This window comes from Pleurodeles waltl, chromosome 1_1 (assembly GCF_031143425.1).
Source record: "Pleurodeles waltl isolate 20211129_DDA chromosome 1_1, aPleWal1.hap1.20221129, whole genome shotgun sequence".
NCBI lineage: Eukaryota > Metazoa > Chordata > Amphibia > Caudata > Salamandridae > Pleurodeles > Pleurodeles waltl.
In genome coordinates, this window is record NC_090436.1 from 840815202 (window position 1) to 840840597 (window position 25396).

Below are 25396 nucleotides of genomic sequence, written 5' to 3' on the forward strand. Positions count from 1 at the left end.
TTGAGCCTAATCAGGTCAACATTTTGGTATCAATTTTGTGCATGGTTTGGGCAGAACATGAACTTGGAGCTGCACAGACATGTCTGATTTGGAGCATGTTAAAAAAGGTTAAAGCTGTTGGAAAACTGGGTGTGCCGTATATCACTCACTTTATCCAAGTCAGATTCTAAGTAACAATTCTGAAAATGCCACTTTTAGAAAGTTGGCATTTTCTTGTCCTAGCCATTTGGGGCCTGTTTCATAGGTGTAGTAGACAGTTAGCCTATGTGCATTCCTCCCAGACAGCATCACAATAGCGGATCTGGATGCTGGCAGAATGGGCCATCCTGGCTTGATGGGGGCGGAGCTGTCATCTACTACACTTGCACTTTGAAGGCACTGACCCAGCTTACACACAACGGACATCACGCTAGCCTATTGTGCCCCCAGACAGCATGGGAGAAAAGCATGGAAGCAGGAAATCCCAGACACCTCTGTGGGGGGGGAGGATCCAGAAGCTATAAAAATTAGACCCTCAGACACACTCTTCAGTATATTGCCGGACCAATAAATACTACAGAAAAAGGATTGCCCTGCTGTTGAGGCCTGCCCTGCTGCATTAAAAGGAAGACTGGACCTGCACCCTTGATCCCAGGCTGAAGTGATTCATAGGATCAGCTAGCCTACCTCTGTTCTGTGAAACAGAGTCACAACAAACTCCAGATGTCTCCCTGCAACTGCCCTGCTGACCTGCTTCAACTGGGCCAGCCTGGACCTGAAACTGGACCTGCCTGATCCCTGCTGTCCCCTGAGGAGTTGGAAGGTAGGAGAGCTGAAAGGGAATTCAGAATACAGCTAGCTAAACTGAAATTGGCTGCAGAGGAGAGAAAGGCTGAGGCGCAAATGACCCTGGAGGACAGAAGGTTGGCTCTCTGGGAGAAAAAGAATGAGGCAGGGGGAGCCTTAGAAAAGGAAAAGGATGAGGAAGAGAGAGCCTTAACAAAGGAGAAGGGGAAGACTGAGAGGGCCTTGGAAGAAACAAACATATTTCTGGCTCATGGGATGAGTCAGAAGGAGCTGGGCCTAAAAGCCAAACCACTCTCAGGGTCCAGCATTAACTGTGGCAGCTTCAACACATTGCCAAATAGTGATAAGAGGGTCCACATACCCAAGGATCTGTCACAGATCTTTGTGGTGGGGGCTTATATAGTCCCTGAAGAGGAATGGGGAACCAGTCTATCGAGACTTATTCCCACAGAGGAAAGGGAATCACTGTTGAACCTAGGGAAGGGTGACAGGATGAAGTACTCATTCATGAAGGAAGCCTTTGTCAGGAAAATCATCTCACCACTGAGAAGGACTGGTTGAAGTTTAGAGACAGGAAGAAGCTGTCAAGCCAGTACTAGGTGGATTTTACAAAGCACATATGTTACACAAATATTTTCCAGAGTTGTGCCAACACTTGATAGACTCCAAGCTCACTGACCTGAGGGAGCTTGCAATGGAGGCAGAACCCTGCCTCAGCACCAGAGTCGAAACGATGGTACTGGAGTGTGACCCCAATTGGTTTAAGTCCCCCAGCAGAGTGAGGTGGAGTTCCATTGTGACACAGACAGGTCCCAAAATAAGATGGAGGGATAAGGTTTCCATACCATTTTTGAGAAACATTGGGGAGGTTCTGTGGGGTGTGGCCCAGGCCACCACATTTCCAACCCCAGTGCTTTGATCGTTCCCAGTTAGGATAGAAGGAGGGGCACCCTATATGTACTGTGAAACCAACCAATTGTTGGAACTCTATAGGGTTGGCCAGTGTGGCTTTAGGGGGTAGTACTGCACAGGAGCAGAGGCTGGAACATGCCCTAGTCTCCCTTAACTGGTAGAAATGCTCAGAGGGTAGGTTTGCAATCCTTGAGAGTGGGAGTCATCACTTCCACCAGATTACAGTAAATGGGATCACTGCAGGCAGGAATACTGGTGCCAGTCAGACCACGGTGGTGCAAAGGCTGGTTTCCCCACATCTGTACATGGACATGTGTGTAGGGTAGCCCAGGCTCAGGTGCTGGACATTTGTCTGCCCTATGGTTCTGTTTTTTCGGGAAGGGGGTGGGGAAGTGGCCCAGAGGAGGGTCATAATCAGTCACCAGATACCTATTGACTGCATCCTGGGAAATGAGTTACCACAGTAATAAAAGAGCTAGGAGAGGTGGCTGAATCTGGGGAGTTGGATACAGTCCACAGTGGGAGGACCAGTGGATGAGGGAAAGGCCCTTCTGACCTAGAGATGCTGCCTGTGCTGTCATAGAGACAGAGGATAGAAGACCTGCAGTCTTGCATGAGACAGACAGAGTGTGTCACCATTAAATTCCCCCCTGGAAGTCTTAGTTTTCCAGGCAACTGTGCAGCGTCAGGGTGCAGATCCTGGGCTTAGAGGATACCAGGATACCATCTGTGAGTTGGCTAAGAAATAGAGTGGACATAGAGTGCCTAACACCTAGGGCTTTTGACCTCTAATCTGAGCAACCTAAAACATTTGGAAAAAATCTGGAGAAGGAAGTAAACTCCTTGCCACCCCCAAAGCTGGAAGTAAGGTCTGCCTAGGATCCCTGATTGACACCTCCACCTGGCAGTGGATGGCCTAGGGTCTGGCTCTTGACACTGACAGCTACACTGACAACTGTCAGTGGCCTCTGTTGGTTGTTGACCCTTTAGGCAGTGTTTCCCTTTGTTTGGGGACAGAAGTCTGATCCCAGGGACAGAATAGGCCACATCAGTGTGTTGGCCTTAGTGTTACTCTCTGCCTACTGGGATGCATTTGTGAGCAAACTAAGGTTAGGAATCTCACCGATGAGGGTCCACTGATAAGGAGAAGGGTCCCAATGGGTCAGTCCAGTGGCTCAGGAGAGTGTCGTCAGAGAGTTCCAACTAGGTTTAGAAGGGCATAAAACCAGTGCCTCTGCAGAAAAGGGCGATAGCCCATATTTATCACCTGACATGAGGTGCATCAAGGAATTGATTAGTCTACCCTAGCTTTTTCCCTGGAAGAGAGTCATATTGGATCTGACCCTTTACACTTGCTCCAGATTTCTGCCTTTCTTTGTTGAACAAGTTATTGTTGGCTTTTAAGACTCTGTGCCCTTTTCCCCTACTAAACAATGGTAAAGTGTGTGTGCTCTCCCTTCTTCAGCTGTTTCAGTTGGCCTACACCTGATTGCTATATTTAATTTACTTGTACATCCCTGGTGTATGGTACTACAGGTACCCAGAGTCTGTAAACTAAATACTACTAGTGGGCTTCAGCACTCATTGTGCGACCCACTAAATTAGTCTTTTAAAACATGCCTCAGGCCTGCCACTGCAGCCTGAAGTGCAGTTTTAAACTGTCATTTCGACCTTGCAAAATGAATATTTTGCCAGGCCTAAACCTTCTTTTTAAATATGTATAAGTCACCCCTAAGACAGGCCCTAAATGCTCACAGGGCATTGTATTTAAAAAATTGGACATGCAGGTTTAAGTATTACATGCCCTGGCAAGGAAAAACTCACAAAGGCGTTTTTCGCTGCCATAAGGTTAGTTCTCCCAGACTAACACTGGGGGTTACACTTAATAGGTGCAATCTTCAGTTTGGGACAGCACAGAGATATGCTGTTTGAGCTCAAATGTACTGTAATTTCAAACTCTCTTTAATGGTGAAGTCAGATTTTAAGTTACTATACTGAAATTGCCACTTTTAGAAAGTTGGCTTTTTGAATACCGTAAACCAAATGTGTCTTTTTGCCTGTGTCCAGAGTCACATGACTTTGAATGGCTCAACGAATAAATATTGCTTCCAGACAGTGAGACGAAAAAGGCATACGAATGGAGGGAGCGGGTTTTCCTGACAGGATGGCTGGGGAGGAGTTGTGCCCAGCCCTGTTAACACTTTTAAAGGGCACTGCCTGTAGCACACACAGGAACTTAGGCCTTCCTTTGCCTTTGTCACTCTAATCAGTTTTGATCCAGAACCTGGGGGAGGGTAAGAGTAAGAACTGACCAGAACTAGATTTGTGGCAGACTAGGAAATTCCTCTTTACAAAGACTGGAAAATACAAATGGGACCTTCGGAGCCCCTCACCAGAACACTCATGGACCTGAGAAATATTCAGAAGTACTGCCCTGCTCTCTGAGGAAGATGGAATGTCTGCTGACTGAAGAAGGAAGATTGGATCTGCTTGCCTTGAACCCGAGTTATGCAGAGTGGCTCCAAGTGTCAGATGGTTGGCCACCTGTGTGAGCTACAGGGACACAACAAGCTACAAGAGGCCTCTCTCTAACCACTCAGCTGACCAGCACCAACTGGATATGCCTTGAGTCTGCATGAACCCTGCTGTTGGCCTCTGCTGAAGTGAGTCCTGATCTCCAAAAGGTGCTGCCCTGCTCTTGGACACTTGGCTAGGATAAGTGTAAACTACTCCTAAAAAAGGTGAAGATACAGAAGTTTTGTGCTTCTTGCCACCACAAAGTGACCACTCTGTGCTGAGAATTGACTAACTGAGACGAGGTCCAATGCGAAGCCTCAGCAGGACAAACTGCCCATGCCAACACTGACCATCTGGGATGACCGGCATCAAGAGACCTGCACTTCGCACCTGCCCACGATGATTGCCTGCGATGATTGCCAACGCGAAGCTTGAGCGACATTTGGCTCTTCATGCTACAGTAACAACTGTCAGCGACACTTGACCTTCTGACGGCCCTAATCAATGAGAAAGGCACACTTTGTGGCCAGTGGTGGCCCGTCCTTTGCCCCCCATGAAGAGTGTCTGTCAGGCTGAACAAAGGTCTTCATGTTCAGGTCAGGCAGCCAGGAGCAGACATGCGCGATTTGCGCAGACTCCTGGCTGCCTGAGCTGAACTTTGCTTGGCTGAGCAGATCACAGCTCCTATGGGCGAGACCTCCTCAGCCCAGCAAAGGTGCCTTGAGGCCCTCCCCTGGGTGACGAGGAAAGCGTCACCAATTGACACTATCCCTGGGTGCTTCAGGTTTAAGCCCTGAAGCGCCCAGGGCGAGTGTCAATCAGTGACACTTCGTTACAGAGTGGGGTGGGGTCACCAGTCTCACTGACCCCATCCCAATCTGTGACGAGGCTGGGACTGCTGTCTTCCCTCATTGGCTAACCTAAGGTCAGCCAATGAGGGAAGGCAGCAGTCCCAACCCTCCTGGGACCTGGAGGCCAAAGGTAAGTGTGTGTGTGTGTGTGTGTGTATGTGTGTGATGTTTCAAATTGAATGTTTGGTGCGTGCGTGCATGTTTGAATGGTATGAATGTTGTTAATGGATGTGCGTGCATGTGTGAAAGAATGAGTGTGTGTGATTTTTCAAAATTAATGTTTGGTGAGTGCGTGCATGTTTGAATGGTATGAGTGTTGTTAATGGATGTGTGTGCGTGCGTGCGTGTCTGTGTGTGAAAGAATGAGTGTGTGTGTGTGTGTGTGTGCCCTGCCCGCCCGCCCCTCTCCCTCCTAAAGCTGCTGCCCACCACTGTTTGTGGCAGACTTGAGAAACTTCCAGAGAAACTGCCAGAAAGCTTCACCTGGACTAACCCAGTTCTGTGTATCTGACCTTCGCTCCATCACAGTTGGTGTGAACTTGTGGCTTTTTCCCGGTCTAGCGTCGACCACATAACTGCGAGTGGGGCTTCATGCTTTTTGGTGCTATTTTCACCTAAAACTTTAAAAGCTCATATCTCCTGTTCTACTTTTTAGATTTTTGTCCTATTGGTATTGTTTTATTAAGTAAAATGCACACTATTTATTCAAATTAGTTTGAGTTTTTTCTTGTGCTGTTTTCAACATTACTGTTTTAGTATTGCATAAATACTTTACACGTTGCTTCTAAGTTCACCTGACTACTTTTGTGCCAGGCTACTTGGGGGTAAAGCATGGGTTTAGTTAGTGGCTTTTGTGGTTTACCCTTGGAAAGTATTGTGTTTTTTATTTGAGAGGGGCTTCTACCTCTCTCAACTAATGGCCCAATTTCTTGCACTCCACTCTGCCAGCTTCCTGCTTGCTCATGTCCTCAGCATCTGTAGAGCCGGAGGTCACACATTTTCTTACCTGGCTCCCAAAGCATGGCCAACCTCCTGTTACACATCAAATTTACCACCTCTATACAAGCATTTTTAAAATAAGCTTTTTCTTCCAATACTTTAGCAGTCAGGGCAGCTGCACTCACCTGCCCCGCCCTTCTTAGGCACTAGAATACACCCGGTTGCTATGTGTAACCTACAAATCTTCATAACATAACAACTGAATAAACAGACACATTTATCTGCATGGCCACCAGAAAATAGGGCAAAATTTCTGCTTACTAGCCATCTGCCACGTCAATAATTCCGCTTATTTGCTATCTGCAAGACCAGTGCCAAATAGTACATAATGTGAGCTATTTCACAAGGAGTCAGGTAATGCCCAATGTTTGCCATGTAGCCTCTGGCAGAATGCATAGTAAAAGGTCTATGCTATTTGCTCGACCGGTGCCAAACAGTGCATAACATATGCTATTTAGCCACAGGCCACGTAATGGTACATTTTTTTTTTGTCATGTGCATGGCTGCCGGCCAAATAGTACATAATATCCGGTATTTAGGCAAAAGCCGGGTAAAGAGAGCTGTTTCCTTTCTATTTGTACAGTTGCCTGCCAAACTGAGTATTTGGACTCTTTTGTAACAAGCAGCGGGATAAATAGTAAAGTGTCACTGCTGTTTGCAAGGCCATTGTTCAGAGTGTTTGGGAATGGCTCAGGTAAATAGTAAATAAAATTCACTATTTACCCGGTTACCGGTTATATAGCAGCCACCTTTCCTTAATTATGTTTCTGTATCGTTGTGCGAACAAAAGTGTTGCTAAATGAGAATTTCAAGAGCCATCCGTTTCTTGGGGCGGAGAGGAGGTTGTCTGAGACATAAGGACCAATCACTGATGCACAGGAAATAGTCTTCCGTCGCTAGGTGTGGTTTTGCCTGGCTACATAAACACCCTAAGCCGGAGCTCCTCTCTTCTGACTCAGAGCTTGCAGTGAAGAAGGTATCCTTCAGCAACAAAGGAAGTAAGTTCTTCATTTTGCTACCTGGTTTGATTTACCGATTAGAAATCGGAGCATGTTGTTCATGCTTAAACACTTTTCAGGTTCATGGGCGGGAGCGAGTAAACAGTCAAAAACTTGGGCGTAAAACAGTGGGTACAACACAGCTGTTACATTGTTTTAACACGGTGTGTTAATCTTGCAACAAAATCTGGAAGTATACGATCCATTAATTTAATTTGAAAAGACACTCATTTCGGAAAAATAGTATTTTTTTTTATGGTTGCACCACCGGGAGAACTGCAGCTGTTAAACTGTGAGTCACAGGGAGTGATTGTTTAATTTCGCAAAAAAAAGTAAGAAAATGGCCGACTGTGTGCTTAATTAAGAGCGTGGTAGGGGAAGACAGTCCTTTCAGAAGCACTCGAAGTGAGTTTGTGAGTGGCAGAGCTGCAAACCCATTGGCATGTAAACTACTCTGCGGTATGGGCTGCGGCTACTCTGCAGATATTGTACACCTTTCGTTCCCGCCCCTTCCCGAGCAACCCGTTATAGAGTGACGATGATCGAAGCTCACGGTCAAGGACTTTAGAGAAATTGTGAAGAAGAAGGGTGTGGTTTTTAAGATTCGTTTGTTTCCCAGTCATTCGGGAACGGGTGTTTCAAGTTCAAAGAGTGCAGCAAAGCATTAAGTAATTTTGGCTTCTTGACAGTGTCTACAAATGGGATTTTACATGCACCAGCAAACCAAGACCTGCCAGCATTTACTCTGGCTGTGCATGTATAGGAGAAACCGCGGAATGGAGCAAGAGAAGGCGCAAGCAACTTGTTCTCATGTTCGTATAATGGAGAAACGTAGTATGGAAACTCGTTTGCAGCACTTCGCAGTGGCGTAACTAAATGATGGAGCCTTCAGTCCGGGAGTGTGGCGAAGAAGCCTGGGCTGGTCATTAAGATAACGGGGAAAATAACCAAAATATTATTTGGACCCGATTCTAGAGGCTCTGACATAATCTGTCCAATAAGGACATCTCTATAAAGCACAAGTAACACATATTTAGTAATGCTGGATCTAGTGGGTCGACCTGTGGTCACGCCCATAATCTACTTTTCAATCTATGATTATAAACTACCTTTAACGAGAGCTTGCATTACATTTGTTCCACTTACTACAGTGTCACTCGTCACAAGTTGAGAGCATTTAAAAACATTTTTACATAGGGTCAGGAGTTCATTTTCTGGCCTACTTTGGTACATTCTTGGTGATTCGTGAAAGTCGTAAATCTGCACTAATGCAAGAACATATACCAAGGGTGATTTTTTTTTAGTGACTTCTTTAAAAATTTGGGTCCCTAATTAGGTCTGGTGTTAACCAAGACCTTTTTGTGTTCATTAAAATCTCTTCCTCTTTTTCTCTTTCTCTGTCTCTCCTTTTCACTATGAGTGACAGCAGTGTGGTCTTTCACAAGGAGCATACTGGCACATAAAGTAGTTTTGTTCAGTCCCAGGAAATACTGTGTCAATGTGTGCTTTTTGAGACCAGAAATACTTTTACATTTTACAAGTATTTTTGTAATTGTGAAATTGTAAATCTCCCACAACAATAAAGTTTTACAAAAACCATGTCAAAGCAAGACATGCATTAACAAAACCAAAAGGCTGACTACCAGTGTCGAACCTACGGGCTTTGCCAATGCTTGTTCATTTTCATGTTTCCCATAATCTTGTTGAAACTAGTTACACAGATTTTTTTTTTTTTTTTTTTTTTTTTTTTAAATAATGGGTATATTTTTGGGAAGTACTAGCATGCATCAACACATTTTGCTAAATGATTCTTCAAAGAAACAGTCTTTTAATATTTCTTATTAGTTAAGCAAAATGTTTTTTTTCCTAGTTGTATATTTGTTAGATGAATATTTTCATTTTGAAAGCAAAGAATCCTCAATTTTGCTTTCAAGCTTCTGTAAATATTTGCTTCTAATCAGAGCGCATTCTGGAATCATTATACATAGCCTCATATTGTTCAACTTTGCAAACGTGTGCACACTTTATATATATATATATATATATATATATATATTTTACTGGAACTACTAACAGTAGTGCCGTCCAAGCTTACCACAATTTCTTAGCACACTCACCCTAATAGTAAAGTCTTTGAATTAATAAATGATAAAAACAAATGTTACTTTAACTCTAGGCAATGCCCTTCTCTGATCCACAATGTGATTTTAACTGGCAGCCGAAGGGTTTGTGCTGCGGGGGTTGGGCCTACTTGTCCCAAAGACAAAATACATTTTAAAACTTGTTGTCCTTGACCCCAAACAATGCCTGGGCATCAGGCTATAGGAATTCCACACCCCTGATTAGTTTGTAAGCTGTGAACATAAAAGGCAAACACATATAACAAATATTGCATTGTAGATAATTTTGTTAAATACATTTCTTTCCTATGAAAGCTTATATGCACCCACTTTGTGAACAAAAAAAACAGTAACTCCACAAGTTATCATGACAGCAAAATAAAACAAAAACACAGAGACATTTAGAGAATAGCCCTGTGTGTCTTTGACAAGTAGAGGCACCCAAAACAATATTCCAAAATAAAAAAATCTATAAACCAGTATTTTCAGTGTTATTGTGTAGGAGTAATAGATATATAATCTCAGCTACACACATCCTGTCACAAATGGTCTATTTGGTGTCTCATCACCAGACCTGAGTGAGAGTGCAAAAGGGACCATCCACAATATACCATAGTTTTGATGGACGTCCCACTGAAGCAATGACAAACCATGCAAACAAATACTTGTAAACCAGTGACCGAAGGGTTGTTCTAAAGCCTTTTCTATTTTTGTATAACATACTGTTCTTTTTGAAGAAGTGATGACATGACATTCTTTTAGCTAAATCTGACTATAGCCAGACTTAAAAAGTGCTTCAATAGTGAGTTAATAGCCCTTCTATAAAAATATCAAGAGCAACTTCCTTTCTTTTATAGTTGTGTGTTTTTTTTTTTTTTTTTTTTTTTTTTCCTTTCTTCTTTTCCTGGACTAATACCTTGTGAAACTAAAGTCCAGGAGGTAATTGAATTCGGCTGGTTCCCCAATCCTACTACATTCATTATGATTGAAGATATTCCATTAAAAACCTCAATTTTCTATGTATCTTGTTTAATAATTCACTTTATATCCGATGCAGATTTATCTTAAACTAAACTGAGGCCATGTCTTGAAGGAGCCTTTCCAGGAATGCTATCCCCCATGTCAGAACCTCTGGTGATCGTGCCATTCAGTGTATTCAACTATTTCTCGCCATTATTGGATTACTACCACTAATTTGATTAGGTGTGATCAAATGTATGCCTCACGTGTGAGAGAAAGTTGGTCCCTAATTAAGGATTAAAGGATCATGGTTTTCTCTTTCCAGTAACAGAGAGACCATATGTCCCGGATTTACTTTGACTGTCTAACACCACAGAAGAGGGTCTGAGCAAGCTTTAGGTCCCTTCCAACGTGGTTCACAGAGTGCTGTAAGCATATATTTAAGGAGCCCACAATGAAGTGCTTCCAACTGGAATAGAGCCAGATGTACCAACCACAATGCATGGTGTTTCAAGATAAGTGAATTTCTGTGAAATGCATAGCTAGACAGCAATGTGGTAATTTGCTGTTGCTAGACTATTATCTAGGAGAAGATCAGATAGGAAGGAAATAGTGTTTTTGTCTATGATGAACATAAGTTCCTTTTCTATATCGTATCAATGCATTACATCTTTGACATCTTGGGCACCACTGAAAGCTAAAATGTAAAGTTAGTACGTGAAGATTTTTGTTCTGTTTTGAAATGTGAAAATAAATCATGAGTATTTACTATATTTCATACAGAAATGAGCATCGTATCTACTTTTCTTCGGGAAGCTTGCTTTCTGGATCATCATGCAGAAATGGTTAAACGTGTAAGTATAATTATTTGCATGTGGCTAAATAAGTTTGTTTTATTCCTTGTTTCGGTGTGGTAAAATTAAATAATGCATTTGTAGAGGATACTATTCAACAAGGTTAATACCCATTGATTTATGCATGCCATGTATACTAGCTTCAGTTGTCTGAGTTGGGTTTGGATCATAACTTACAATGCAGTAGGGCACATAGTACCATGAGCGTCATTTTTCACAGCAAGAAAACAGATAAAAATATGTGACAGACAGGGCGTCATGATATTCAGGGTTCATTTTTCCTGTACCAAAGAACACCTTTTCAAAATTCTCAGTCTCTCTCTTTAGTATAATGGCTAATAGTCAAAGTCCTTATTCCCACATAAAAGTAAAGATCTTCCATGGGTTCTAGTGTTCACAAATAAATAAATTAAACCATTAATCCACAGTCTTCAGTTTTCTCCTCTGAAATAGGGTTTAATATTTTCCAATCTAACTCTGTGCTTTCTATTTACTGGCTCAATGGATGAGGGCTCTGGCTAACTTCTGTGGCCTGCAAAGAGAGAAGGTAGATGCACCAGCATAGGTATCTGAGTTCTATTGTGTCGTGCATCTAACTTCCCTTTCTAAATTTCCCCGGTTCCTACTTGTCTGTTAAGGGACAAGGTGCATGTGTCACGATGGGTATTGGGGATCGATTGCGTCCCATTCTGCCTGAAGGATGGGATATTATATAGAGGAACAAGGAAATCACTCCTCTCCCAGTCCCTCTTCCCAGGGTTCCAATTGGTTTCGACCCTCCTCCAAATACTTAAGTTGGCTGACAACAGCCTCACCCTCCTTTTGAAGGTGCACCCCACCCCTCCTGTTGTGGTGTTAGCCAACATGGCTACATTTTGGTCCAGTGATTCTCCAGTCACTGGGACTGGCAGTATCAAGGCATTTCTACCTTACCTCAAGGTGCAGAGAACTGCATCTCTGAGCCCCACATTGAGGTTATAGGGTGAAAGAAGCAGATTTTGACAAGTCCTTTTGGCACAGTTGGTCTCCTTCCAAACTGAAGAGTGTCACACTACCATCCTTGGAGACTTCATTTGGTCTTGTACCCAAAGTGGTCAAGCGATGTGAGTGACCTAAACCAACATACAGCCAATCTCATAGGGATGTGAGTTACTTTAAATCACATAGCCTCCCAATATTTCATATTCTTAAAGGGGTGTCCTAGTTTAAAGAGACCTTTTCAGGAAGTTTGATTTGGAAATTTGTATTTGGGATGTACTTGGACAAACTGCAACCTGGATGGTGGTATAGATGTATCGACTTACACTGCTCATAAAAGGTGTTAATTGTAGTGACCAGTCAAGTGTAGAATATTTATAGTGGCCGAATATTAACAAATCTTTGTGTAAAAAAAAAAATTATATATATATATATCTGATGTCTGCTTAGATGGATGGTGGAATAGTGGGGCAGAAAGCCTACTAGACACTAGAAGTCTCCCAGATTAAGGTTGGAACCCCAGTGTGTCCTTCTCCCCATGTAGAAAGCCAACTAGGTGCCGTGGAAAAAGGAAAAAAAGCTGTGGTGGCCCACCCAGGCATTTCCCTAACCCTAGAACTGACCAAACTATCTTTCTGATTCCAGCCAACCACACACACCCCTAGGGAGTGGATTGAGGAGGTTTCCACTTTACTTTCCTCTAGGGGCTGAAAAACCATTAGCCTCCAAAGAGAAAAGGTCCAAAATAAAATGCCATGCTCTCCTGAATAGGCCCAACCTGGGGCCTGGAGCACCCCTAGCCCGATGGCAAGTGACAGGAAATCTGGATTTTTTGTGTGTGTAGTTTTGACATATGAGCTAGAAGAAAGGGGATACATCCAAATTTCCTCTCACTTGCCACAGTGAATGATTGCACTATTCAGGCTCCAGATCGGCTGCCCATTGGAAAACACTATGGACGCTGGGCTCTTTTGCAATTTAGAGACCCAGATACATTCATGGTGGTTGCTCTTCTGGATCCCTCTGTTTTCTTACTTAGAATGCCCTGCAAACATACTTTGGGTAAAACATGCATTTTCCTCAAATTTCAGTGAAGGAAAGTTCCAGAATTTGCTCTCATCTTATAGGAACTGGTGAAAATGTATTACCCACTAACCATACCATATGAAAAACGTTTTTCACCTGTTGGATGATGGCCTGGATGCAGCTGAACCAATCTGAAGTGTAGCCTGGACTCTGCAGACACTTGTTCTTGGTCTAAAATTCAACTGTCATTGTGCTGTGGTCTGCACTGGTTTTTCGAGAGATGTGCAAGCTACACTCACGGATATGCCTTTTTGAAGGTGAGTGACTTTGATGGGATGGCTTATTCCTCCTTAAAACACTTTAAGAACAGCAGGGCTAAGGCTTGTGCCGTGGGAAAGGCATCCTCAGTATGACAATCCCACCAACCATATTGGGAAGGCTGTTCAGCCTTGTCAAAGGCAGTCCGTTCAAATGTCACAGCAGCTATATTTTTCCTTTTGGGGCATGAGTGAATTAAGGGGGCATCACCAGTAGCGGTAGATCTAGTCCCTACTGTTGGACTTTTTTGCTTATGCAGGGTCATCCTCCATCTATTTGCCTCCTGCCTCCTATTTTTTCTGACCTGTTTCTGTTGGCTTTTGAACTCTGAGCACTTTACCACTGCTAACCAGTGCTAAAGTGCATATGCTCTCTGTAAATTGTATTGTTGATTGGTTTATCCATGATTGGCATATTTGGTTTACTAGTAAGTCCCTAGTAAAGTGCACTAGAGGTGCCAGGGCCTGTAAATCAAATGCTACTAGTGGGCCTGCAGCACTGGTTGTGCCACCCACATAAGTAGCTCTGTAATCATGTCCCAGACCTGTCACTGCAGTGTCTGTGTTTGCAGTTTTAACTGTAAATTCGACTTGGCAAGTGTACCCACTTGCCAGGCCTAAACCTTCCCTTTTCTTACATGTCAGTCACCCCTAAGGTAGGCCCTAGGTAGCCCCAAAGGCAGGGTGCAGTGTATGGTTAAGGTAGGACATATAGTAATGTGGTTTATATGTCCTGACAGTGAAATATTGCTACATTCATTTTTCACTGTTGCAAGGCCTATCCCTCTCATAGGTTAACATGGGGGCTACCTTTAAATCTGATTAAAGTGTAGATTCCCTTTGGGAGTGGATGGACATGTGGAGTTTAGGGTCTCTGAGCTCACAATTTAAAAATACATCTTTTAGTAAAGTTGATTTTGAGATTGTGCAATTGAAAATGCCACTTTTGGAAAGTGAGCATTGTCTTGCTTATACTATTTCTGTGACTCTGCCTGTTTGTGGATTCCCTGTCTGGGTCAGTTTGACAGTTGGGCTGGTAGCACCTCACACTAGACAGTGACACAGAAGGAGCTGGGGTTTAGTCTGCATTTCCTGATGAGCCATCTGTGCTAGGAGACAGGGGAGGAGTGGTCACTTACACCTGAAAGGGCTGTGCCTGTCCTCACACAATGCAGTCTCCAACCCCCTGGTGAGTGTCTGGGGCCTGGCGAGGGCAAGGCAGGATTTCACATTCAAAAGAGACTTTACTTTGAAGTAGGCCTACTTCAAAGGAGAAATTGGGTATAAGAAGGGCACCCAAAACCACAGACTTCAGAAACACTTCTGGAACCAAGAGGAACCTCTGCCTGGAGAAGAGCTGAATAGCTGAGGAAGAAGTGCTGCCCTGCCTGTGACTGTGCTTTGTGGAGCTTTCCTGCAGTGCTGCTTCTTCCAGAGTAAGAGGGCAAAGACTGGACTTTGTGTGCCTTCCATCTTGTGAAGAAATCTCCAAGGGCTTGATTTAGAGCTTGCCTCCTGTTTGAAGTCTCAGGGACAACAAAGACTTCTCTCTGCCAGCACCTCGAGTCTCTGGAGAGACTCCTGCTCTAAGTGGTGCCCTATCCAGTCCCTGGGCCCTTGAATGGAAAGCTGGTGGAAATCGACTTCGGACCGACGCCGCTGCTGAATCCGGTGACACTGCCTGCACCCGACACTGTGACATTCGCTGGAACGCGTCGTTCTTCTCAGGCCCGATGCCGCTGCAGCCTCGCTGAAGTCCGCGACTCTGTGGAAGTCGCCGCACCACGTCGTGACCGACGCCGCTCGAAGTGCGCGGATTCAACGTTTCGCACAGACGCCGTGATCCCCGACTTCGCGCATCGGCTTGTTTTCACTCTTCACCAAAGGTACTGTACTTGGGGGTCTACGTGACTCCGTGTCCGGCGCCGCTGGTGTCGGCTTGTTGGGAACGACTCCGTCACGACGCCGTGTTATCACTTCATCGAAACATTTTTGTTTCTAAGCGCTATTTTTGAGTTTAATCTTTAAAAATTCATAACGTGACTTGTGTATGTTGGATTTTTGTCGTTTTGGTCTTGTTTTGTTTAGATAAATATTTCCTGTTTTTCTAAACTGGTGTTGTGTCATTTTGTAGTGTTTCCATTGAATTACTGTGTGTGTTGGTACAAATACTTTACACCTAGCACTCTGAAGTTAAGCCTACTGCTCTGCCAAGCTACCAAGGGCGTAAGCAGGGGTTAGCTGAGGGTGATTCTCTTTTACTCTGACTAGACTGAGGGTCCTTGCTTGAACAGGGGGTAACCTGACTGTCAGCCAAAGACCCCATTTCTAACACCTACCATCCACCCAGCTCTGCTACTTCCAAGGCTCCCTGACATCTCCACCCATTACATTATCTTCCAGTTTTCCATACTTGGGTAGTAAATCATGAGAGGCAGCTGAATCATCTGGGTGATCTACAGAGGCTATTCCTTTCATTACTGTAGGAAGTTGGCTCTGTATGTGCTATTTCAAAGTAAGGAATAGCATGAACAGAGTCCAAGGGTTCCCCTTAGAGGTAAAATAGTGGTAAAAATAGATAATACTAATGCTCTATTTTGTGGTAGTGTGGTCGAGCAGTAGGCTTATCCAAGGAGTAGTGTTAAGCATTTGTTGTACATACACATAGACAATAAATGAGGTACACACACTCAGAGACAAATCCAGCCAATAGGTTTTGTATAGAAAAATATATTTTCTTAGTTTATTTTAAGAACCACAGGTTCAAATTTAACATGTAATATCTTGTTTGAAAGGTATTGCAGGTAAGTACATTAGGAACTTTGAATCCTTTCAATTGCATGTATACTTTTCAAGTTATTGACAAATAGCTACTTTAAAAGTGGACACAGTGCAATTTTCACAGTTCCTGGGGGAGGTAAGTTTTTGTTAGTTTTACCAGGTAAGTAAGACACTTACAGGGTTCAGTTCTTGGTCCAAGGTAGCCCACCGTTGGGGGTTCAGAGCAACCCCAAAGTCACCACACCAGCAGCTCAGGGCCGGTCAGGTGCAGAGTTCAAAGTGGTGCCCAAAACGCATAGGCTAGAATGGAGAGAAGGGGGTGCCCCGGTTCCGGTCTGCTTGCAGGTAAGTACCCGCGTCTTCGGAGGGCAGACCAGGGGGGTTTTGTAGGGCACCGGGGGGGACACAAGCCCACACAGAAATTTCACCCTCAGCAGCGCGGGGGCGGCCGGGTGCAGTGTAGAAACAAGCGTCGGGTTTTCAATGTTAGTCTATGAGAGATCAACGGATCTCTTCAGCGCTGCAGGCAAGGGGGGGCTTCCTCGGGGAAACCTCCACTTGGGCAAGGGAGAGGGACTCCTGGGGGTCACTTCTCCAGTGAAAGTCCGGTCCTTCAGGTCCTGGGGGCTGCGGGTGCAGGGTCTTTTCCAGGCGTCGGGACTTAGGTTTCAGAGAGTCGCGGTCAGGGGAAGCCTCGGGATTCCCTCTGCAGGCGGCGCTGTGGGGGCTCAGGGGGGACAGGTTTTGGTACTCAGTCGTAGAGTAGTCCGGGGGTCCTCCTTGAGGTGTTGGTTCTCCACCAGCCGAGTCGGGGTCGCCGGGTGCAGTGTTGCAAGTCTCACGCTTCTTGCGGGGAGATTGCAGGGTCTTTAAAGCTGCTCCTTGAAACAAAGTTGCAGTCTTTTTGGAGCAGGTCCGCTGTCCTCTGGAGTTTCTTGTCTTTTTCGAAGCAGGGCAGTCCTCAGAGGATTCAGAGGTCGCTGGTCCCTTGGAAGGCGTCGCTGGAGCAGAGTTCTTTGGAAGGCAGGAGACAGGCCGGTGAGTTTCTGGAGCCAAGGCAGTTGTCGTCTTCTGGTCTTCCTCTGCAGGGGTTTTCAGCTAGGCAGTCCTTCTTGTAGTTTGCAGGAATCAAATTTTCTAGGGTTCAGGGTAGCCCTTAAATACTAAATTTAAGGGCGTGTTTAGGTCTGGGGGGTTAGTAGCCAATGGCTACTAGCCCTGAGGGTGGGTACACCCTCTTTGTGCCTCCTCCCAAGGGGAGGGGGTCACAATCCTAACCCTATTGGGGGAATCCTCCATCTGCAAGATGGAGGATTTCTAAAAGTTAGTCACCTTAGCTCAGGACACCTTAGGGGCTGTCCTGACTGGCCAGTGACTCCTCCTTGTTGCTTTCTTTGTTCCCTCCAGCCTTGCCGCCAAAAGTGGGGGCCGTGGCCGGAGGGGGCGGGCAACTCCACTAAGCTGGAGGGCCCTGCTGGGCTGTGACAAAGGGGTGAGCCTTTGAGGCTCACCGCCAGGTGTTACAGCTCCTGCCTGGGGGAGGTGTTAGCATCTCCACCCAGTGCAGGCTTTGTTACTGGCCTCAGAGTGACAAAGGCACTCTCCCCATGGGGCCAGCAACATGTCTCTAATGTGGCAGGCTGCTGGAACTAGTCAGCCTACACAGACAGTCGGTTAAGTTTCAGGGGGCACCTCTAAGGTGCCCTCTGTGGTGTATTTTACAATAAAATGTACACTGGCATCAGTGTGCATTTATTGTGCTGAGAAGTTTGATACCAAACTTCCCAGTTTTCAGTGTAGCCATTATGGTGCTGTGGAGTTCGTGTTTGACAAACTCCCAGACCATATACTCTTATGGCTACCCTGCACTTACAATGTCTAAGGTTTTGTTTAGACACTGTAGGGGTACCATGCTCATGCACTGGTACCCTCACCTATGGTATAGTGCACCCTGCCTTAGGGCTGTAAGGCCTGCTAGAGGGGTGGCTGACCTATACTTGCATAGGCAGTGAGAGGCTGGCATGGCACCCTGAGGGGAGTGCCATGTCGACTTACTCGTTTTGTTCTCACTAGCACACACAAGCTGGCAAGCAGTGTCTGTGCTGAGTGAGAGGTCTCTAGGGTGGCATAATACATGCTGCAGCCCTTAGAGACCTTCCTTGGCATCAGGGCCCTTGGTACTAGAAGTACCAGTTACAAGGGACTTATCTGGATGCCAGGGTCTGCCAATTGTGGATACAAAAGTACAGGTTAGGGAAAGAACACTGGTGCTGGGGCCTGGTTAGCAGGCCTCAGCACACTTTCAATTGTAAACATAGCATCAGCAAAGGCAAAAAGTCAGGGGGCAACCATGCCAAGGAGGCATTTCCTTACAATTACCTATCCTCCAGACCAACATTCTTTCCTTCAGAGCGTGCTCACTGGCTCATACCTCTTATCTTGAGGCAGACGTTGTTCCATTGCTGAACAAGAGGGCCATAGAAGTCATACCTCTGGAAGGCAACTGACTGGTGAAGACAGTCATTTGCACTGGTCCAGAACCACTCCAGTGGACAGTGACTCTTCTCACAGCCTAGACTTTACGATCAGGGCCCAGAAGTCTCACCTCGGTCCCACACAGTCAGACTGTTATTGGTGTTGTGCTACAACCCTCATTAAGCCTTTTCCTACTCCTTAGATGATCGAGGATGGGTGATAATTTGTGTGTCACACTCCAATCCAGATCCCATTCCTACAGGTACTGAGACTGCTAACCCTTGTGACCTTGTGTATCCAGTTGGAGGATGAAATAACTGAGAAGGCAGTAGCTGTACCACATAGGTATTATCTTGGCTTGGGTGTGGATCTTCCACTCGGTGCACAAGGGAGCTTCATCGGTTAATGCACCTCTTCAACCTTCTGAAGAATGGTCTACTCAGCACTCCACATGCTCAGGCAATCATGGTGACAGATGCCTCCTCGTGGGCTGCGGCGTTCATCTGGGCAATGTGACCACATGGGCCCTTTGGTTGGTGTCGGAGCAGCACATAAGTTTGCTAGAGCTATAGGTGGTCTGTGTTGTCCGCAACACCTGCTACCCGAGATGGAAGGGATACGCCATCTAGATTCAGATTTTATAACACCACTGACCTCCATTATATCAGCAACTTGGGTGGTGGACCCTGTGTTGGGTACTGATTCACCTATGGACATGGGCGCATTGACTGGGAGTCTTTCCTGTAGTGGCCCATCAAGCGGACATGCTCAATGTGATAGTAGATGCTTTCAGTCTTGTCTTACTTGAGGACCACTAATGGGAGCTACACCTTGTAGTGAGGAAGGTGTTATTCTCCAGATTGGGATTTCCTTATGTTGATCTTTGTCACCACCCAGAGCAGGAAGCGTACTCCGTTTGGTGTGATACTTCCCTCTCAAAGATTTGCTGAGGGAATGCCTTCAAGTTGGCCTTGGGAATTGCTGCATGCTTTTCTGCCTATTCTGCTTCTATTCAGACTTTTGTGAAAAGTTAAGAAAGATCACACAGTTTGATCCCAACTGAGCAATAAGGATCTGGGATGCTGATATTCTGCACTCAACATTTAGCCTTCTGTTACTTTCCACTCAAAGCAAACTTGCTCTTTCAACAGGATTGAAGGGCCCTCTTCTCTAATCCCTTGATGCATTTGCTACATGTGGTGATTGAGCAGTGCCTGCTAGAATCATTTTTCCTTCCTGGTGAAGTTATAGATGTCGTCTTTGGTCCATGAAACCTGCCCGAAATCGATGTGCACTGGCCGTTGGAGCAGATTTGTGCAAATTTGTGACCGAAATCTTTAGTGCTCCTACATCTTCCCTCTCCAATGCTTGCGTTCTGCATTGTCCCTTGCACAACAGGCTCTGACGGTAGCTACAGTTAAATGCTCTTAACTGTAGCAGATCTGTCTCTGTCTTTCTGAACAACCTTCCCTATTTAAGTTGCCACGAGTGGCAAATTTTCTGAAAGGTTTACTTTACTTGTTTCCTTCTACTCAGTTTTTTTTTTTTTTTTAACTTGGCTTTCTTCATTACATCTCTTTTCCAGCCTATGACCAGTTGCCCAGTTCAACATTGTACGCTAAAAACAGTTCTGCTAGAAGTGATGGTTTCTGCTTGGAGTACCTCAGGTCTTTTTGGTTTGTCCCTTGTTCATTTTTTTTATTTTTTTTTATCCGGATATGTTGGTCCTTTGCACCAGGCCATACTTGTCCAAAGTAGTTTCCCCATTTCATACAAGCCAGTATCTTACCCTTCCAACTTTCTTCCTCTAGCAAAGGACGAGGAATGTCTGCATAGACCCCTATACTCTGGAGGGCATTCATGTTCATTTCACCAGCGTTGTGGTGGCTTACAAGGCTCTTTCCCGTGGCATCTCAGGTGTTGACTGCTGCTTGACAGGTACGTGGTTATCCTTGCGTACCTATCCAAAGCTCTACTGCTTCATGCTGCAGGCACACAAAGACTGGTACTTTGTCTGAGCTTTGATGTATGATTTCTTCGGATAAACAGCACGATTTAATCCCACATATCTGGGAGGTACTGATTTGAAACTCCTTAAAACGGTGAGGAATCTGCAGGAAGATGTACCCATCAGAACAAAACGTTGTTTACCTTCAGTAATCATGTTTCTGGTGGATACATGAGGTTACTGTTCATTCCTCACTGGGCAGTCCTTCCTTTCCCATGAATTAGTGTCTTGATTAATAAGATTCCGAGTAAGCAAACGTATATTGTATTGTCATTTTCACTGTTGTGGCTTTCCTTCACGCCGTAATCCTTGATGGGGCACAGAAAGGAAATGGCTGTTAGCATAAACATTGGTACCTGATTTACCCCACTGATGTCATGTTAGGAAGCGGCGTCGCAGCTAAAGCCGCCTTGCATTGCAAGTGAGTCGTTGCTGGGTAAGACATTTTCTGGACAAATAGGATTGTGGAAGGAGTAGTGATAGGGTGAGGAGTATGCGAGAAGATGCTTCCACCAGAAATATTGTTCCCGAAGGTAAATAACTTTTTTTTTTTTTTTTTTTTTTTCTGTAGATCTTCGTTTTAAAAAATGTTCACTATATTTTTTCATCTTTTTAAACCAGCGACAACAGCAGAGAACTTTAATTTCATGAATTGTAGTAATTGTCTATATCCTTTTCTGCATCATAGTTTGCATCTTAGTTATCTTGTGACTTTAAGGTATACGAGGAACTTAATCTGAACAGTTTTTCATGTTCTTTGTTTGATCCTACTTGCGATAGCACATATCCGAGCGAAAGGAAAATGTTACACCTCTTACTGGATACTCTTTGCTCGAATGTTCTCCTTTACATAGAACTTCACTGGGATTTTACTATGCTGGATTCTTTTCAGATTCAACCTGAATGGATCTTGAGCAAATATTCAGTTTTCTCTCTCTAAATCAGTATTGCCAGTTGCTTTCAAGTCTGTCATTCTGAAGACCTATAATAAACGATTTAACGTTTCAAAGGACACAGTGGAAGATTTTGGGTAATTTATTTGAATATTGCAATCATAACCTGTTGTTGATAGGAAAGTTGCCAGCAAACTTATAGTGTTAGTTCATATATACTATTATATGCTATTATATTTTTAGGATGATGCTGCAACAGTTAAAACAACCCCTGGCTTCAGTGCTGCTACTGATGCTGCAACTCTGGAGAAAGCAATAAAAACTAAAGGTAAATTTGAATGAAGATAAGATTGATTATTTGTATTTTTTATGGATTTCCTGCTTACAGTGTGACTTTAGACTGCTGTTCAATTTAGACAAAGCTACAAACCCTCTAGCACGTAGTTGTACATTTTTCAAGTGTAACTCCGACTTTCAATACACTTAATGATCCAAACAGTTTCCGCTTTTTGCCTGGTTATTCACTTTACGCCTGTATACTGTCCATGTCATTTTATTTGAGCCGTTAGTTGTATCTACAAACAAGATCATGGCTTCTTTAGTTAAGCTCTACTTTTTCAAGAGCTGCAGCAATGAGAGGACATTTTAATTGGTTTTCTAAGCTGAGGCTATCATGTGATAATGTTAAAATGAACTTAACTTTGCTGAGCCATGTAGTGTCTCTGCCCTCCATTGTTGGATCAACAGTTGACTACGTTCATAGTTGATTGATGATGAGCCCAGCATAGTTGCACTCAAGTTGCAGAAACACTTTGTTCTGAATTTCCCTAAGACGTCTTCCTGATTTGTTAAGGGGTTGGCCTGAGTTGCAAAGATGCATAGATAATAACAGATAAGAACAACCAGCACAGCTTTCTAGTCTACACTCATCAATGCCTATAGAATTGTTACAGAACAGATTTCTGTTCCGCGTCATGCTTCTTTTCTTTCACAATGCAGTTATCCACCTGTCTATCAAAGTCCTTTGATATTGATTTTAATTATTTGACTATTACTACTGTTAAAAATTAAATCTGGTTACTACCTTTTCTGAGGAAGAATATCTCCTTATTCTTCAGTAGCTATTTACTAGTTTGAGTCCGTCTCCCTTTGATGTCTATGGGTGTCTTTTTGTTTTATGTTTTCCAAGTGGCAGCGGTGCAAAGAAATGACCACGTGAGATGAATTACAGATTATGGTTTTACTTGGCACAAACCCAAATTTCTCTGGGGCAAATTTATCAAATTAGTAATCTAAGAATGAATCCAATATGGTAATTATTATGTGCCAGTTGCCAAAATAGTACTACAAAGTCTTCACCAATTGATACTGTTGTGATGAAAATCTCTGATAACACATTTGCTAATACTAATTAATGTCCATATTGTCCGGGGCTGGGTGGTGGAACAGCATGCAGCAGTATGTTGCATTAGGTGAAGAACAATGTAATTTGCAAGTCCAAAGCACAGCTATGTTCTCATACATAGCGGGGCAGTGCATTGCCTGTGCCTTATCAGACATGCAAAAATTAAAGAAAGGGTCTAGTAGAGTTTTATCCCACACCCCAATGAAGAACAACACTAATGTGTCATGAAGCCAGTTTATGAATGCTCCATTACAGAGGAGGATAATATGGCACAAGTGACCTTTCAGTTTTAGTGTGTGGAAGAAAGACTTGATGTGCACTATCCCACTCTGCAATAAGTAAGGTCTGCTGGGTTTCTAGCAGAGGAGGAAGTGTTGTGATATCAAGAACACAAAGGCGAGGCTGGTAGGGATGGGGAATATAGCTGTATGGTTTATCCTCAGTTAAGGAACGGAGGGTGTTGTTTACCTCCGCCTGGAAAAAACACAGAGGCCACTTGTCAAAATTGAATTGCTTAGAATGGATTTATCAGTGATGGGATTATCTGGATGTTGACATTAAAAATTGAACATTACCACTTGTGGAATGGTGCATTATACTTAACCTTTAACAGAGCTTGTCAAGACAGTGGCTGAGATGGAACAGCAGTGGTGGTGCCACACCTTGAACACATTCACTACTTCATTATGACCTTATAAGAGGTCACAAGTTTAATTTGATGTGCACGCAAGGCTTCTCCAACTCCATTTTATGGTAGACACAGACATTTTCCTACAGCTAAAAGTACAAACCGGGCAGGGGCTCCTACATAAATTGTGGCCAATTTGCAACTTTGGTAAAGCTTCAAGCTGGGAATGTAGATGGTCTGATTTGTTCCTTTTGAGTATTAGTCTAGCTGCGCCATGCCACTTCTTTTCCAGCGTTAGTGCAGTTTATGCATCCATTTGCCATAAGGCACTGTTTCCATTGGCCTGAGGAGGCCGGATTTGTTAAGGCCGAAACGCGTCGACTGTAATCTCAGAGGAGTGACTCTTGGAATTTCTGAACTTTTGGATTTACTAATTTTTGGACTGTATTGAACACTTATTCCAGTGATTGACTTCTCTCACTGATGGAAGATACTTTCCTTGTACAACTATCATTACCTCCCACTGTGTCTGCCTGCCACTGGATGGCCAAGCAGCCTTTGCTTGATGTACTACGGTCCCCTAAGAAATTGTTTATGTATCATGCATACTGTTGAAAACGTTTACAAAAAGCCATAGACTAGACAAGTGGACATTGACAATAGTAGAAGGAACGAGAGGGAGCAAAAAGTTGAAAAAGGAAACTGAAAGTGTGTACAGGGTGAAAAAGAATACTGCATGTGAAGTGTGGTAGCAACGTAATAAGGGTGAGCACAGATTGGGAGAAAAGGCACATACTGGGAGGGAAACATGAGCAGACAGAGAAAGGTGTGCAGGTTCTTCAAGGTCTGCAGACAGGCCAGTAGGGCTGGGGCAAGTCAGTTGAAGTCCGCAGTCTTCTCTGATGGTGCATTTTTGGTGGCATCCAGCTCTTCTTAGGTCATCAGGAATCTAAAGTTCTGGTCAGAGGGTGCCACCTAAATACTGTATTTAGGGGGATACATGGTAGTAACCAATGGGCTGCCTACCTTAGGGTGGCTACACCCATTATGTGACCACTTCCTTTAAGATGAGGACACAACCCTGACCCTAATTGGCTATTTTTCCTTCCATCCAAGATGGAGGAAAATGAAATGGAGGGGCCACCTCGCCTGACACACCTGAGGGGTGGTGCTGGCTGAGGGTGGCCACTCCTCCTATCTTTCCTAGTTTTCCCACCTAAAGTGGGGGCTGAACTGGGGTGGTTGCCTTCTGCTGGTAGGCCACAGATTGTGGAGAGAGCACAAATAACAAACACCTAGTTAGGCGTAACAGGAGAGGAGAGAGTGTGCCGAGTGGGAGTGCAGATTAGTGAGAGAAGGAACACTCAGGGCTGAAGTTACTGGGTGAACCAGCACATATAGAGAAACCAAAAGTACAGACAATGAGAGGATCACTAAGCCTCTGGATACAGACTGTGACTGACACAATGAAACAGGCCAGGCACTAATATATTTGTAGTGCAAAATATTAAAGTGTTATTGGTAATGCAGAAGATTTGTTTAAAAAAACACTGCTTATACTGAAACAGAATAATTCCAATGGTTTTACTAACCTGTCTCGCTCTAGTGAAATCAAATCTTCACACACTAAAAGGTTGTCATCTGAAAAGTCTTACGCTCCACTTCTCTGTACAACACATGCCGCCACGATAACCTTATCCTAATCTACTAATTTTGATGGGACACTTTACTAGAAGCAAATTGCTTTTGAATGGACAAGATCCACAGATGTGACTGAGGAAAAACCCTTGAATCAAGTCTGAATTTGTGGTGATTGAATGAAAACCATGCCCAGATATATTAGAGAAACAGTGCAAAGTAGTCCCTTAGCCACTTTGCCAAGCTTCAG

The 25396-nt window shown here is 44.2% G+C and overlaps 1 protein-coding gene across 1 annotated transcript in view; it reads left to right on the forward strand.

Annotated features, from left to right (window-relative positions):
* The first annotated feature begins 6911 nt into the window (after positions 1-6911).
* Positions 6912-25396, forward strand: part of LOC138287989 (annexin A1-like) — a 125072-nt gene continuing 106587 nt past the window's right edge. Inside the window, exons 1-3 of the mRNA XM_069229075.1 lie at positions 6912-7063; positions 10927-10997; positions 21719-21803. Coding sequence (XP_069085176.1) covers positions 10929-10997; positions 21719-21803 — 154 coding nt within the window. The 5' untranslated portion in view covers positions 6912-7063; positions 10927-10928. The remainder of the gene's footprint in view (positions 7064-10926; positions 10998-21718; positions 21804-25396) is intronic.